The sequence below is a fragment of the Bos grunniens genome, chromosome 22 (assembly GCF_055505025.1).
Source record: "Bos grunniens cultivar Pamir isolate PY7600 chromosome 22, Bosgru_T2T1.0, whole genome shotgun sequence".
In the NCBI taxonomy this organism is placed as follows: Eukaryota; Metazoa; Chordata; class Mammalia; order Artiodactyla; family Bovidae; genus Bos; species Bos grunniens.
Window position 1 is genome coordinate 11,216,814 of NC_141186.1, and position 17,252 is coordinate 11,234,065.

General features: G+C 46.6%; 1 protein-coding gene across 2 annotated transcripts in view; it reads left to right on the forward strand.

Annotated features, from left to right (window-relative positions):
- ITGA9 (integrin subunit alpha 9) overlaps positions 1 to 17,252 on the forward strand; it is a 364,736-nt gene that overhangs the window by 39,857 nt on the left and 307,627 nt on the right. For both annotated transcript variants that reach the window (XM_086365876.1, XM_086365877.1), the window contains exons 5-6: positions 8,782 to 8,849; positions 14,392 to 14,521. In XM_086365876.1, coding sequence (XP_086222002.1) covers positions 8,782 to 8,849; positions 14,392 to 14,521 — 198 coding nt within the window. The remainder of the gene's footprint in view (positions 1 to 8,781; positions 8,850 to 14,391; positions 14,522 to 17,252) is intronic.

Genomic DNA, 17,252 nt, shown 5'->3' on the forward strand with positions numbered 1-17,252 from the left:
CTTTATTCCTTTTAGAGACACTGACAGATTTAGAGTTACCAAATATTTTTCAAGCAGACGCTTTCTGGGTTCCAGGTATTCTGCTTGGTACTTAACATTTATGATTTTACTGGATAATCACATCATAGGGGAGTAACTATTCTTATGTCCATTGTACAGACAAGAAAACTGAGGCTTTTTGGTTTCTTCCCTTAAAGATTACTACAAAACATTGAGTATAGTTCCTTGTTTGTATAGTAGGTCCTTGTTGCTTCTTATCTATTTTATGTATGGTATATGTGTGTGTGTATATATATATATATATATATATATATATATGTATGTATAATAAGTAGTGAAAGTGAAAGTGAAGTCGCTCAGTCGTGTCCGACTCTTAGCGACCCCATGGATTGCAGCCTGACAGGCTCCTCCGTCCATGGGATTTTCCAGGCAAGAGTGCTGGAGTGGGGTGCCATCGCCTTTTCCGATAATAAGTAATATGTATGTGTTAATACTAAACTCCTAATTTAGGCTTCCCCCCTTCCCCTTAGGTAGCTGTAGTTTGGTTTCTATGTCTGTAAGTCTATTTCTGTATTTCTGTTTTGTGCGTGCTTAGTTGCTTCAGTTCAGTTCAGTTGCTCAGTCGTGTCCAACTCTTTGTGACCCCATCGACTGTGGCACACCAGGCTTCCCTGTTCCGGAGTTTACCCAAACTCATGTCGATTGAGTTGGTGATGCCATCCAACTCTCTCATCCTCTGTCATCCCCTTCTCCTCCCACCTTCAGTCTTTCCTAGCATCAGGGTCTTTTCAAATGAGTCAGCTCCTCGCATCAGGTGGCCAGAGTACTGGCGTTTCAGTTGCAACATCAGTCCTTCCAATGAATATTTAGGACTGATCTCCGTTAGGATGGTCTGGTTGGATCTCCTTGCAGTCCAAGGGACTCTCAAGAGTCTTCTCCAACATCACAGTTCAAAAACATCAATTTTTCGGCTCTCAGCTTTCTTTATAGTTCAACTCTCACATCCATACATGACTACTGGAAAAACCATAGCTTTGACTAGATGGACCTTTGTTGGCAAAGTAATGTCTCTGCTTTTGAATATGCTGTCTAGGTTGGTCATAACTTTCCTTCCAAGGAGCAAGCATCTTTTAATTTCATGGCTGCAGTCACCATCTGCAGTGATTTTGGAGCCCCTCCAAATAAAGTCTGTCGTTATTTCCATTGTTTCCCCATCTATTTGCCATAAAGTAATGGGACCAGATGCCATGATCTTAGTTTTATGAATGTTGAGTTTTAAGCCAACTTTTTCACTCTCCTCTTTCAATTTCATCAAGAGACTCTTTAGTTCTTCTTCGCTTTCTGCCATAAGGGTGGTATCATCTGCATATCTGAAGTTATTGATATTTCTCCTGGCAATCTTGATTCCAGCTTGTGCTTCATCCAGTCCAGCATTTCTCATGATGCACTCTGCATAAATTAAATAAGCAGGGTGACAACATACAGCCTTGACATACTCCTTTTCCTATTTGGAACCAGTCTGTTGTTCCATGTCCAGTTCTAACTGTTGCTTCCTGACCTGAATACAGATTTCTCAGGAGGCAGGTCTGGTGATCTGTTATTCCCATCACTTTAAGAATTTCCCACAGTTTGTTGTGATCCACACAGTCAAAGGCTTTAGCATAGGCAATAAAGTAGAAGTAGATGTTTTTCTGGAACTCTCTTGCTTTTTCGATGATCCAGTGGATGTTGGCAATTTGGTCTCTGGTTCCTCTGGCTTTTCTAAATCCAGCTTTAACATCTGGAAGTTCATGGTTCACATGCTGTTGAAGCCTGGCTTGGAGAATTTTGAGCATTACTTTACTAGCGTGTGAGATGAGTGCAATTGTGCAGTAGTTCGAGCATTCTTTGGCATTGCCTTTCTTTGGGATTGGAATGAAAACTGACCTTTTCAGTCCTGTGGCCACTACTGAGTTTTCTAGATTCTCTGACATATTGAGTGTAGTACTTTCCACAGCATCATCTTTCAGGATTTGAAATAGCTCAACTGGAATTCCATTAACTCCACTAGCTTTGTCTGTAGTGATGCTTCCTAAGGCCCACTTGACTTCACATTCCAGGATGTCTAGCTCTAGGTGAGTGATCATACCATCGTGGTGATCTGGGTTGTGAAGGTCTTTTTTTGTACACTTCTTCTGTGTATTCTTGCCACCTCTTCTCCATATCTTCTGCTTCTGTTAGGTCCATACCAGTTCTGTCCTTTGTTGTGCCCATCTTTGCATGAAATGTTCCCTTGGCATCTCTAATTTTCATGAAGAGATCTCTAGTCTTTCCCATTCTGTTGTTTTCTTCTACTTCTTTGCATTTATCACTGAGGAAGGCTTTCTTATCTCTCCTTGCTATTCTTTGGAACTCTGCATTTAGATGGATATATCTTTCCTTTTCTCCTTTGCCTTTTGCTTCTCTTCTTTTCACTGCTATTTATAAGGCCTCCTCAGACAACCATTTTGCTTGTTTGCATTCTTTTTCTTGGTCTTGATCACTGCTTCCTAGAATATCATGAACCTCTGTCCATAGTTTCAGGCACCCTGTCTATCAGATCTAATGCCTTGAAGCTATGTGTCACTTTCACTGTATAATCGTAAGGGATTTGGTTTAGGTCCTACCCGAATGGTCTAGTGGTTTTCCCTACTTTCTTCAATTTAAGTTTGAATTTGGCAATAAGGAGTTCATGATCTGAGCCACAGTCACCTCCTGGTCTTGTTTTTGCTGACTGTATAGAACTTCTCTATCTTTGGCTGCAAAGAATATATTCAGCCTGATTTCGGTGTTGACCATCTGGTGATGTCTTAGTCATGCCCAACTCTCTGCGACCCTATGGACTGTATGGATCCTGCTAGGCTTCTCTGTATGTATGTAGCCTGCTAGGCTTCTCTGACTGTGGCATTTTTCAGGCAAGAATACTGGGGTGGGTTGCATTTTGTCCTCCAGGGGATCTTCCCCACCCAGGTATCAGACCTGTGTCTCTAGCGTCTCCTTCATTGCAGGTGGATTCTTTCCCCACTGAGCCGTTGGGAAGCCCCATTTCTGTTTTGTGTATAAGTTCATTTGTATAATCAAATTGTTTTATTATCATTTGGTTAGTATTCACTCAGAAATTGAGCAAAAATTTAGACATGAAGAGTGGGAAGCAGTTTTTTCCATCTGGTATTTTATTTCATGGCTAAGCTAAGAAACTATGGAAAGATAGCTTTTAAATTGATGTGTTAAAAAGACTTGCTTTAAGATGAAACTTTCTCGAATGGATAAAAGGAAGAGTTCAGTAGGAAGAATATATGTTACACTGTATAGTGCATCTTGATCTTTCAGTGGATTGGTTTTATCCCACCAGTGTTTTGGGAAGAGTGCAGGAAGCGACCCCACCCAGGCTAATTCTTGAATGAATTAAATTCATTAGTGTAAACTCCATGCATCAAGTTGTGGGTTGTGAACGTTTGGAAACCAGTATTTTTTTCCTCTCTGAATTGCCTGCTGTTTAGACAGGGTTTAGTGAAACCAGCAGCTCAACCAAGGGAAAATACTACCATTTTTAGGCTGAAGGAGCCATACATCTTACTGAATCAAAGTGTATGACGCAGGCCACGTAATTCAGACCCACCCACATCAGAAAGAGCTTTCCAGCCTGTTCCCAGCTCCTCCGAGGGATGCCTAGGCCACCATGCCTTGCTTCCCTGATTGAGTTCCCCTCGTTTAACAGTCAGGTTTGTAATAGCATCTGTGTGCTGCTGTCCTGCCAAGCCCGATTCTCTTTTGCTGCTTCAAGGTGGACACACGTTTTGTTCTATAGCGGAGAGGAAGGAAACTGGCAGGTTGTGGTCCTCTCTGCCCGGCCACGTCCTGAGGGCATTTGGAGACTTGAGTGGGTGGAGACTGAGGGGCCCACTGCCTTTGTGTGTGCAGGGGCAGTTCTTCCTGGCAACGCAGGAGACTGGCGGTCCTGTCCCAGCCCTCCACCCTGTACTTCCTGACCTATCCACAGAGCAAGGCTGTGTGACCTGGCTGTGTTGTGGTGGGGCAGCCCCTTGTCTCCACACCCACCCCTTCTCATAGAGGCTCTCCTGCTTCTCAGGTGTCGACAAGCAAAAGCAAGCTTTCTAGCATATAGGTATGATAGATTGCCCTACATATATATATAAGTATATATATACTTTTTTTTTTTTTAAGAAAGGCCTATGTTTTAGAACTGGTTTAGAAACTTCAACCTGCCCTTTATATATACATATATATATAATATATATAATATTTAAATGTATTATATAATATAAACAAGATATACAAAATATTAAAATATATATTTATGTATTATATATATGTTTTTATGTATTGTGTATTTGTATATATTTATATATATTATCAATTCAGTTCATTTGCTCAGTCATGTCTGACTCCTTGCGACCCCATGGACTGCAGCACGCCAGCCTTCCCTGTCCATCACCAACTCCCAGAATGTGCTCAAACTCATGTCCATTGAGTCGGTGATGCCATCCAAACACCTCATCCTCTCTTGTCCCCTTTTCTTCCTGCCTTCAATCTTTTCCAGCATCAGGGTCCTTTCTAATGAGTCAGCTCTTCATATCAGGTGGCCAGAGTAGTGGAGCTTCAGCTTTAGCATCAGCATCAGTCCTTCCAGTGAGTATTCAGGATTGATTTTCCTTTAGGATTGACTGGTTTGATCTCCTTGCAGTCCAAGGGACTCTCAGGAGTCTTCTCCAGCACCACAGTTCAAAAGCATCAATTCTTTGGCGCTCAGCTTTCTTTATGGCCCAACTCTCACATCTATATATGACTACTGGAAAAATCATAGCTTTGACTATATGGACTTTTGTCAGTAAAGTAACGTCTCTGCTTTTTAATATGCTCTCTAGGTTGGTCATAGCTTTTCTTCCGAGGAGCAAGCATCTTTTAATATCATGGCTGCAGTCACCATCTGCAGTGGTTTTGAAGCCCAAGAAAATAAAGTCTCTCACTGTTTCAATTGTTTCCCCATCTATTTGCCATGAAGTGATGGAACTGGATGCCATATCTTATTTTATATATATATATATTTTTTTTTTTTTCTTGCAGAAGGAATCAGGTTAAAGTAACAGTAGTATCCTTAACTCATGGAAATAACACTCAAAAGAGTGGAAACAACTGGAGCATGCTGTGGCCCAGGACTCAGTGCCTGCTGGGAAGGCCCCCGTAGCCCGAGCCCAGGCCCCAGGGGCCACCGCTGCACCCTGAGGCGCTAGTTTATCTGTTGTGTGGCCTTGCTCACTTGACAGATAATTTCTTAGAGCACTTCTTTCTGAATCAGGATTTTTGAATATCTGGTAGGCCAGCACAGTGTGGGTGTTTGATTTTTACTGAAAAGGGGCAGGCCAGGCACAGAACTTGACTTGGGGTTTGGGTGGCTGTGTTTGCACAATGGTAGCTAGTCTCAAGATTCAGTTGGTCAGGAATAACTTTGAAGTGTTGTGTAAGGGCTGCTCACGTCACTTCTTCACAGGAGTTTGACTTTTAGAAGAAGAGCACTTTGTCGCAGGAGTGCTGGGCGTGGCCATCCCATCTGTGTTCTCAGAGCTTTGAGGACTGTGCATGGAGGATCATGCCAAGGGGGTAGGCAGGGATTGAAGAGCTGGTTCTGAGTATTCTTTCCAGTTCCTCCTGCAGCCTTAGAGGGAGATGGTATTGCCTAAGGTAGAATCAACCAACCTAGGTTTGGAAAGCCCAGAAAAATCCATGCTGTGCATCCTTGACCTGCTCTAGTCATTCCCACCATCATCCTCAGGGCTCCGGGTCAGTGACGGCACCCATTGGAGAAGCAGGGTTCCTGGCACCCAGGACACAGCTCCTCTTCAAGCAAGGCTGGGGTGGAGGTCAGAGGGCAGGGCTGGGAGGTCAGAGGGCACAGAGGTCCAAGGTGAGCAGATTGGAGAGTCCAGGTACTCAGCGTCTGGAGGAATGTGCTGGGCCCTTTGCGTCTCTGCTCAGGGCCTTGTGTCGGCACAGACAACAGCGTCCACCCCTTTCCTTGGCAAAGCCTCACCTGCACACACCATACCTTGTACAGGGCTGTATTAGAGGCACTGAGATCAGTGAACTTGTCTTGGTGTTGAATAAACTATGTGATGAATACATTTTGAAGTGGAGAGAGGGGATCACTTTACCTGCAAGGTCACCTGGGCAGAGAAGCTTGAGGAGGGGTTTTGGAAGGTTCTGGAAAGCTGTGAAATGTGAAATGTCAGCTACACATCCCAGTGGAGCCTTGCTAGATTGGAGTTGCCACAATTGCCTGCTGAAGAGTGTGGTGCAGTAGGGAGGGGCCCTGAAGTGTGGAAGCATAGGACTGGATCCTGTTCCAGGTTGAAGGGGTTAACCAGAGTACAGACATTTCTGGACAGTCAGAACATGGCCTGTCCTCTCATCAGGAGTCTTGGGTACCAGTCAGGAGCCCCATGTGGTTGATTCCTTGCTCTAGAGCATCCCAAGGAGGCAGGTATAGACCCTGGGGTTTTAGGACCATCGGAGCCTGTGTGATGGTGCCTGCTGCCTGTGTGTCTCTGGTCCACAGACCTTGGAAGAGGCTGTCCCAGCTCAGGGAGCCGGGCTGGCCTCTGAATGATGCCAAGATACTGGCTGAGGCAAGGGTGCTGGTCAAAGGGCTTCCCCTGCTGGCCTTTGGTCTGGGGTGGGGTTGGGACCTTCCCAGATCCCAGAATGGTTGTGGTCTACCTCAGGAACCCTGGGGTCTGCTCCTGGCTCAGAGCTCACCAGCGGAGTTTGGGGATGTAGAGAAAGACAAGTTTTTCCGTCTGTTTTTGGAGCCCCTGTCACAAAAGAGACCTTGAGACTTCTTTCTTTAAAGCATGAAAGATTCCTACATAATTCCTACTCATGTGCTAAATTTATGAGGCTGAACTCCTGTGTCCTGCACCGGAGTTTCCTTCGGCTCATGTGAATTTCCTTTGTACGTTTCATTTGTCCAAGACTTAGGATTGGGTGTTTAACCCTAGAGTCGGTGGGTGGATGTGCTTTTTGCCAGACCTTCCACATTTAATATGACTGTTTGTTCCAGTTGGGGCATTCCGATCCTTCTTGCCATTGTGCTATTTGATATAAGATTTATTATTAATTTCTGTGATTTCTTGCCATCATACAGTTTGATGCAGGATCTGTTTATGACTTTGCATCAAGCCTTGCTCCCGGCCCTGGGTGCAAGATGTTGCTGAGAAGTTGCATTGCATCGTCACTGGGTTGCTTTCTGTCAGGGCTGTGAGTTCTCTTTGTAATAACAGGACAAGGCAGAAGGAACTGATTTAGCCCTCGCCTGGAAGAGGAGTAACTCCATTGACATTCCGTTGTAATTTAGCAGTTGGTTAATGGCCACTTACTGGAAAATGTTACCAGGCTCTGCGGTGAGTGTTGTTAGAAACTGAATTACTCTGTGTATTTCCCCTGAGCCCGTCCCCCGCTTCTCTTCCAGGACACACTCTGGGCCGCAGGAAGTGGCACTGTGTTGCAATCACAGCCTCATTGTTCCTTTGTATTATTTACTTTGTGTTTCAGAATGAACTATATTGCTTTTAATGGAAGCAGAGACTTGTCAGGAGCCTGGGGAGGCAGGGAGTGACATGGGGAAGGGGGTCACTGGGTTGTTTTACAGGGTAGCTTAGACCTGAAGGTGCCCGGGGGCCGCCCTGAGTCTATGTCCAGCCAAGTCAGTTTCACAGGTAATTAATCACTTAAGCTGGACATCATTCCATTTCCATGTCTTTACCCCTGTCATTATTTCAAATGGCTAGTCACCTTCTGGGTTTGGTATAACCACTCACTTTGCAAAACCTTTGATCAGTCACAGAGGTGAAAGAATGAGGGATTTCCCAGTCTGCCACACTTGGGTAGAATCTGGCTTTGCCATTTACTAGCTGTGTGCCCTCGGAGGAGTCACTTAACCGCTCTGAGCCTCTGGGGCTTTCACTTGTTTACAAATGGCCCTATGCGTTCCCAGGGATGAGGGATTGATGAAATGATATGTGAGTACAGCTGGTACAGTGCCCAGAACCTGCTAAACTTAAAATGCCAAGGGAAATATGAAACAGTAGCAACAGAGTTCCCGTTTGTTGGGTTGGAGTACTGGGAGTTGAGGAAATGGCGGAGGAAGAGAACCCATTCGTGTGTTTTCTTCTGGCCTGGAGAGGTCTCCCCTTTTCCTTCCACACGAGGAGTTCAGAGTGATGCTGTCACCGTGCGCTGGGGCCGGTCCAGCAGGATGCCCTCTTCCTGCAGCGCCTGGGCTCTGAGGGCGGGAAGGCGTGTTGCCTCCAGCTGGAAGTAGTGTCTTTTTGGGAGGCTTCGTTGTCTCCCAGGGGACTCCACACTGCGATGGCCACATCATTCTGTTTCTGGGTCATGTTTTCAGCTCTTCCTTCCTCCTGGGGCTCCCCATCCTTTCTGGGCTGAATGAAGTAATTGTCACCAGCCTCCCACTTAATTACGGTGGCTGCCACTCCTCCTTTCCCACATACAAAGGAAGTCCGTCGGGGCACTTGGCAGCCTCACTACCTGATGGCCCCGGAGCCTGGATTTTTGAGGTCTGGTGGATTCCTGAGACTTTCCTTCTGCGCCCCAGTCTGCACGGCGTCCCTAGGCCCTGCCCACAGCCGCACGCGGGGCCGTGGCCAGCGCGCCGGGCTGCTCCACACACGCCTGGCACACACTGACGAGGCTGTGGTCTGCTTCTCTCCCTCCCCGCCCCTCTAGAGTACAAGAAGAAGTACGGAGAGGAGCACGGCTCCTGCCAGGCCGGGATAGCGGGCTTCTTCACCGAGGTGGGTATTGCTGTTTGGGCCCCTCTTCTCTCATGGGTGTTCATTTCTTGGCTAATGGGGGTTTCAGGGGCCCTTTGAGGTGAGTCTTCTGATCCCCCTGCGCCCCCTGGTCCCATCCTTGATCTCTGTGTGAATTCTGGTCCTCACATCCAGGGAAGGATGTTGCCACTGGTGGGGGCACCTCCTGGCCAGAGGCCACGGGGCAGAGGGGGTGAGCTGGCCCATTTGGACCCCCGTTCGGACGGTTTCTCCAGGAGTCAGTTTGACTCTGAGACCTATGGAAGGAATTGATTCAAGGGGGTGGGAGAGAGACAACGCCCAGTTAAGTTTATGTCTTCTTGCCAGCAGGTGTGAGGCTACATTAAGCATCCAGACATCACCTCCTAGCAATCCTTCTCCTTAGAGGAGAGACTCAGTTTTTCTGCACAGCCCCAACCACCCCCTTTCCCAGTTTCTGAAGGACCATGACTTCGGATTCTTATGATCTGTTCTGTCGGACCATGACCTTTGGCTGGTGGCCCCTGTTTAGGGGACTATTTTCTCATGTGATTCTCACCCACTGTCTGTCTACTCTTCACATCAGCTCCTCATTTCTCGTTTTTATGGTGGTCTGCCACGGGAAAAGTTCTATGCCAGGCTCTGTAAGTGGCCCCATCATCCAGCTAGCTGCTCAGGCCAAAAAAAAAATGTACTTTTTACTTTACTTCTAATCATACACAGTCTTATTGTTTTAACCTCCAGAGTACATCCCAGATATGACAGCTTTAATCACCACTGTCATCACCCTTCAGAAGAGCCATGGTCATTGGCTGGAGATACACTGGCCCCGAATTTGTCTCCTTGTATCCGTGCTTTTTTTTTTTTTTGGTAGTAAAATACACATCACAGCTTCCCAGATAGCGCTAGTGGTAAAGAACCTGCCTGCCAACACAGGAGATATTAGAGATGCAGGTTTGATCCCTGGGTTGGGAAGATCCCCTGGAGGAGGGCAAGGCAACCCACTCCAGTATTCTTGCCTGGAGAATCCTATGGACAGAGGAGCCTGGTGGGCTACAGTGGGGTCACAAAGAGTCGGACTCAGCTGAAGAGACTTAACAGACACATGGTTCCTTTACAGACAGTGAACATTCATCTTTGGTCAGATCTAACAATCTTTTTCTTTCTGGATTCTAGACCTCTCTGTTAGGATGGTCATCCCCATCTTAGGAGTGTGAAATGGTCACCTGTAGTTTGTTATGCCACTTTTATAGATTAAAAAATATATCTTTAATCCATCTTGGATTTATGTTTGCAAATATTATGTGAGGGAAATGAACATTGTTTTCTTAAGTGTGTGGTTGGTTGTTCTGATACTGGTTTGTTAAATAGTTTCTTTATCCTCATTGGTTTGAAATACCATCCTGCTGTAGGCCAAGGTCACCATCTTCCATCTCAGTGAGCATTTAGGTGGTGCAATTTCTGTGGCTGTTATTCCTCCAGTGAGATCTAGTGAGAACGACTCAACCCAGTCGGCAACAGGGAACTGCTGTAAGTTTGCAAGCAGGTGACAGACACGGTGGTGGCCGTGCTGTAAGAAAGGCTGTTTGGGCAGGTCTTGTGCCCAGGAGTCTGGAAGTGGGGCAGCCTGGAGGGAGGCCAGGTTGAAGGCTGTGATGTGGTCCTGCCACAAAATGACAGGGCAGCTTGGGGAGGGGGATGCTTCAGGAATCAAAAGGATGACAGCAGTCAGAGAATGTGAAGGCAGTGTCAGTGGGCTGGGCAAGCAGAGGACTGTGGGGTGGAGGAAGGAGGTTTTATGCCAGGATTCTGGGGAATGGTGGTACCAGTGGAAAGAGGGCTGCCCCAGAAAGAACCCACTGGAAGAGGCAAACCACGGGGTCTGCCTTAGACATGTGCCATGTGAGGTAATGGCATGGGATGGCCACACGAATGTTTTTAGAACGTAGCCTCAATGTGACCAATCCTAGTATGTTTCTGAGGGGACTAGATACGCTTCCCTGGTGGCTCAGATGATAAAGAATCTTCCTGTAGTGCAAGAGACCTGGGTTTGATCCCTGGATTGGGATGACCCCCTGGAGGAGGGCATGGCAACCCACTCCAGGATTCTTGCCTGGAGAATTCCACAGACACAGGAACCTGGTGGGCTACAGTCCATGGAGTGACAAAGACTCAGACACAATTGAATGACTAAGCACAGCACACAGGTGTGCTTAGCATGGGTCTGGGGTTGGGGGGCTCTGGGTGTATGTGTGTATGTGTGTATGTGTGTAGAATACCTCCTTTAGACAGTGGGAAGAGAAAGTCAAGTCATTGCAGAAATGAGAATTCATCAGAGATGGTGGTGGGGAGCTAGAGGGGAGGAGGAGTCCTGGGGAGCAGGTATCTCCAGCTGGAGAGTCAAGAAGGATGAGGACACTGGGGCTGGGGGGTGAAGAGGAGGAAGATCAGGGGTGCAGAGGGTAAGCAGGGGGCCGTGCCAGCCCGGGTTCCCAGAGGAACCAGAGGACCTGTTGGGATCCCAGGCCCTGGGCTCCAGAGCCCAAGGGAAGCGTGGTTGGGGAGCAGTGGCGCTGGTGTGTGGAGCGCTGCAGGCGGGCAGGGTCTGGAGGGCTCAGTCCTGACCTGGCCACGCCATCTCTAGCCACAGGGGCCCTTGGCCTTTGGTTCAGTTCCCAGGCTTTTGCACTCCCTAAACAGGAGGTCTTTGAACTCGCGGACTCTCTTGTTTCTGGAACTTCGGCTGTTGGAGGCCAGGCAGGAAATGCGGTTGAAGGGGTCAGGCAGCCCTGCACCCCTCTCCTGCCCTCCCGCTGACCTTGTCACTTGGGTTTGCCTTCACTGGGAGCTGGGCCTTCCCTGCACAGGATGGGCAGCTGCCTCCCAAGCTGGATGTGCTTCCGTGGCCTTCCGGTCATGGCCCTGTTGTCCCAAACTTCTTGGGCCCAAGGCGACTGCTTGTCTTGAAGATCAGTGACCCTGGTTATCAAAGCTGTTTGAGCTGTGGACACATAAATTTTAGCCCAGCGTTGAGGACAAGAAGAGAACTTTCAGGAACATGTTTATTTTTGCAGCCTAGGATAACAGAGATAGATACTTCTAAGCAGTGTGAGAAGACAGCCCAGCCCCGCCAGCGTTGGGACACCACCATGAGAACCTGGGGACATTTGGGTAGAAATTAGTTCGACATAGACTTTTGTCACAGATCCTGAGGACTCTTTTGCCTCCCTGCCTGTGCCGATCTGCAGGGCACCGAGAAATGCCCGCAGCTTAAATCTTGGGTAGCTCCAGGTACCTGGGAAGTTCTGCCCTTTGTGGAAAGGCCCGTGCTGATTATTGATGGGATTTTGGCAGGGGTGACCTTGGACTTTTGGAGGAGCGCATACTTCTGTGTGTTACATTTGTGCTGGCTATTTCCTGGGTGGTGAGGAGCCAAGCATTGATCACATTTTCCTGGCACTTGTGGGCAGGGGCAAAAGGGCCCAGGCTGCACCCACGGCGGATGGAAAAAGCCAAATAGGAGGGAGTCCCACAGAGACACTCTTTTCCTACCCCCAGCCCTGAGGGTCTCAGGCTGGGCCTCAGTTTATCTATTAATAATTTGAACTGCAGGGAGAAGGGGGGCATGAACACTAAGAGGAAAGGGGGAAAAACACAAATGCTTTTCGTTTTAAATGTTTTTGAGGGGAGAGATGGCTTTGTCTTATCCTCTTTATAATGTTTGAGAGAGAGGATGCAGTGATACATTCAATGTACATTTCTTAACTTTTTCCCTGGATTGATCTGAATTATCAGAAAGCAGCACCTCCACTGCCTGGCGCCTGAAGAGCCTTTCAGATCTCTGGTGATGCTCAGAGCTTTGGTCCAGGAAAGGCTGCCGGTGGGGAAAGCTCTACACTGTGTGTGCAGCTGGCACTGGGGATACTGCTCATTATGACCCTCTGTGCTCCCGGTGTTTGGGCACTGATTACGGATTTCTTCCTGAGCTCAAGGCCAAGGAGAAAGTCTCTCTGCTCTGATGATCATTTGTCTTTCTCATGTCCCTGCTAGTACTTGGGCAGTCCCTTACAGAGAACAGATAAGTAAAAGGAGAATGAACGAATGAGTGAGTGCACTGCTTGTGTTTTCCTAGAGATGTATCCTAAGTGCAGAAAGTGATATATTTTTATAAAACAGTGAGATACCCTGAAAGTGAAAGTGTGAAAGTGTTAGTCACTCAGTTGTGTCCGACTCTTTGTGACCCCATGGACAATGGCCCTCCAGGCTCCTCTGTCCATGGGATTTCCCATGCAAGAATACCGGAATGGGTTGCCATTCCCTTCTCCAGGGGATCTTCCTGACCCAGGGATCAAACCCAGGTCTCTCGCATTGCAGGCAGATTCTTTACCATCTCAGCCACCAGGGTAGCCCAGATAGGATCTTAGAACCTTAAAATGAAGTGCTTCTCAATGGTCATTCTTAGTCAACACCTTCCTGAATTATCAAGAGCAAACCGTTCAGGCTGGAGTCTAGTGGCCTTCTTTCCAGTGATGCTCACGTGCTGCTTTGTTAAAGCTGTTACCCAAATTGACCACGAAACACGTGTTGCTTAAAATATTGTCCTGCTGCTGCTGCCACACACATGCTCTTCTTTCTGCTTTCTCTGTCCTCCTCTCTCTGCTGTTCTATTTAGATGGCTCTGGCTTTTTTCAGATATTTACTCTTGGAATTCAGTGTCACTTTATGAATTGCCATCAGAAACTCAGACCTCTTTGGGCAGGATCTAGCCTCTGAGAACTCGTTGGAAACCAGCAGCTTCAGCTCTGCAGGGAAGGGTCAGCCAGGAATGATGTTTCTGAAGCATAAGAGTGTAAGAGGGTGGGTGGGTGCGTGTCAGCCACGAGCGGTGTGACCTGTGCAGCGTCTGGCGTCTCCATGAGCCTGGAAGGCCCATACCTGTCTTTATTGTAACCCTTTAGGACAGAGTATTTTCTAAAGTATTTTGTACATTTCCATGTTGTCTTACCCAGGGAATGTTGTAGAAAGGGACTTGAATGATATTTGGACCTGGTATAAGCTTTCTTACCTAGTAAAAGATGCTTAATAAATATTGTTGAATGAAAAGTCAATGATTTGGTTTGAAGAATAATTTTTATTATTTCTTATTATGGTGTAGATACTTTAGAAAATATAATAAAAGAGAAAGGATTTCCTATAGGGGAAGGAAAGACTTAATGATGTCTTTCTCTGTCAGACTTATCTCATTAGCATAATGGCCTCTGTTGCAACCAATGGCAAAATTTTGTCCTTTTTTATGACTATATTCCATTGTCTGTATGTACCACATCTTCTTTACCCATTCATCTGTTGATAGACATTTAGGTTGCTTCCATATCTTAGCAGTTGTCAATAATATAAATGTGAATTTTTTGTGTTGCTCATAAAGAAAGTTCTGGTGGGGCATCTTTAGTTTATTACGAGTTCCTTGTGATTGTGGATCTCACCACACTCCTCTATCCCCTCTTCAGTTTCCTTCCCTTTTCACCTTTGGGTTTCTCTTTCGTAGGAGCTGGTGGTGATGGGCGCCCCAGGCTCATTTTATTGGTCTGGGACAGTCAAAGTGCTGAACCTCACGGACAACACCTATTTCAAACTGAATGATGAAGTGATCATGAACAGGAGGTACACCTACCTGGGTGAGTAGCTCAGGGGGATGACAGGTAGGAAAGGGGAAGTGGGAGAGACTGCCACCAAGCTTGCCAGTGACCGCTTTCCTGGTGGGAAGCAGAGTTCCTTGGCTTTTGCATCTATTGTTCTAGTTAGTTGCACTTTTAACCAGGATACCTCAACATTGAGCCACACACACAGAAGGCAGATAGGAGAACAAAAGAGGGGACTGAATTTAAACTGTGATTTCATTACAAAGCTGACAGTTGAACCTCCAAAGAAGCAAACATTTTCTTTTCTTATTGTAGCAAATGCTTGGGTTCAGATGATTAGATACAAGATGAATGCAAGAGAATTCTGGTTTTCTAGGACTTTCCTGTAGTGAGGTCTCTGCTTCCTGGTCACAAGACTGGTTGCAGATAGAAATAATAAGAACCAGACATGAGCGTGACAGATGGCACCCCAATCCTAAAGTTTAATTAAAGGCTCAGAAAAACTTTTCTTGTTTCTCAATCCTTTTAATCCTCTGGAAAGAAAATATACACAACTTACGTGAGCAGCCACCAGGCCAGAATGACCTGGGACAAGCCCATGCTTATTAGAGAACAGAGAGGGGCTGTCTTTGCTTGTGTATAAGACAATTTGACATGCCTGTTTTCTTTAATTCAGGCCCTAAATGTTGCAATTCTGGGCTGAAAATGAAGCTAAATTTAGCAAGACCTAATGATGAGAAAACAACATTCTTTCACTTATTACACTTATTTCAAATCTGGGGGAGCCCCTTACCGCCGTTTGCATAGAGATTCACTTGTGAGTTGACAGGAGGAACTCGCTGACTTGCCTTTTCCCCTTCTAACTACAAGTTTTTTAGCCAGTAACACAGGCTCTGAGACCTTTACTCAGAGTCTTTGAGACGTTGATTGTTCTATGCTCCCAGCTCGTTAATGCTTTCATTTATTGAAGACTTACTCCATGTCATGTCAGGCTCTGCATATTATTTCTTTTAATTCCTGGAACAATCTTATGAGGCAGACGTTATTTATAGGAAAAGAAGCCGAGGTGAAGAAGTCATATAATCTGCCGAGGTCCCATGGTTCATCAGTAGTAGAGCTGGGGTTGAGCCTGTACTTTCTGAGCCCAGGGTCTGGGCGCTCAGCAGACAGCACAGTCCAGTGGTGTGACCTCTCCCTGGGACTGGGAGCTCCTTGTGGAGGGGAGTTGGCTGACATTTCCAGGTCTTGGTGTAGTGCCTGGGGCAGCACACGTTTATTAGATGAGAGAATGACGAGAAAGCAGGAGGGAGCCCAGTTTGGACATGGCCTTCGGGTCAAGGTTAGCCCCTCTGAGCCCTGGGGCCTGTGGCTCTTCCCTGTGTGTCCGTCAGAGGCCCTCATGCTTCAGAAGCTCGTGCACACAGGGTCACATGAAGCTCTGCGGGCACTCATCATGCTGTTAGGGAATATGAACCTCCAGCCTGAGAGAAATCAGTCACCTGGCGAGTGAGAATTGATCATAATATGACATTACACAAAATGCAAGCATCTTATGATCATAGCACTAGGGTTTGCGGCTAAGGAAAAGGTTTGGAGAATACGTGGCAACCTGTACAGGGTTTCTGCTGCAACAGGGCTCTCAGAAAACAGGAGACGCTAAGACCAAGCCCAGACAACTTTTACCTTTACTTCTAGATTCCTTTTGCCACCAGATTCTTTGCTCAGCTATCCGTCTATCCACCCTCCAACTGTAAGCGTTTTTCTCCCTTTTCTTAGGAAGGGATGTGTGTAACGGCTCATGACAGGAGCTTGGGAGACACACAGATTGGATCTGAATCTTGCTGAGTAATCTCGGACACGTTGCTTACCCACGTTTAGTCTCCGTGCCCATATCTGTGAAATGAAAGAAATAATCATATCTTCCTCATAGAGTTGGGAGATTAGAGGCAGTGGCATCTGAAGACCTGTGTAAGAATTTCACAACAGTTTTATTCACAATAAAGTTGAAATAACAGGAAGCAACTCAAGTGCCCAGCTTTAGGAGAATAAAGACGTTATGACATAGTCATACAAGAGAACATACTCAACCATAAAAAGAAACTGCCACTGTACTCAGCAGCATGTGCTAAACCTCACAGATGTTATGGGTTTTTAAAAAAAATAATTATTTTTATTTATTTGGCTGTGCTTGGTCTTAGTTGTATTGTGCAAACTCTTCACTGTGGCCTGCGAATCTTAGTTGCGGCATGTGGGGTCTAGTTCCCTGACCGGGGTTCGAGCCTGGGCCCCCTGCATTGGGAATGTGGCGTCTCAGCCAACAGGCCATCAGGGAAGTCTGCAGATGTTATATTGAGTGATGTTTAGAACAGGCACAGTAATGCATGGTGATGGAAATCAGAATGGGGTAGTAATTGGGAGAAGGAAAGAGGGAACCTTCTGGGCTTATGATTCTGTGGTTATAGTCACTCTGGGTGGTGACTGCATGGTTATGTCCATGTGTCCACACTTATTAAATTCTACACGTCAGATGTGTGTAATTTACTGTATGAGGATTATATTTCAGAAAGGAGCAACGACAACAAAAAAACAGATGTAGAATGTTTGGCATAGCACCTGTTCAAAAGAGGACACTCAGAAAACACTCTTTCCTGCCCTGGGTCCTTGTGAATGTGTCTTTTTGTGAGATGAGCCATTCCACAGTGAGAAGGCTGACAGCTGCCATTTGTTCCTGGGGCTTCCCGGCTCAGTGGTAAAGAATCTTCCTGCC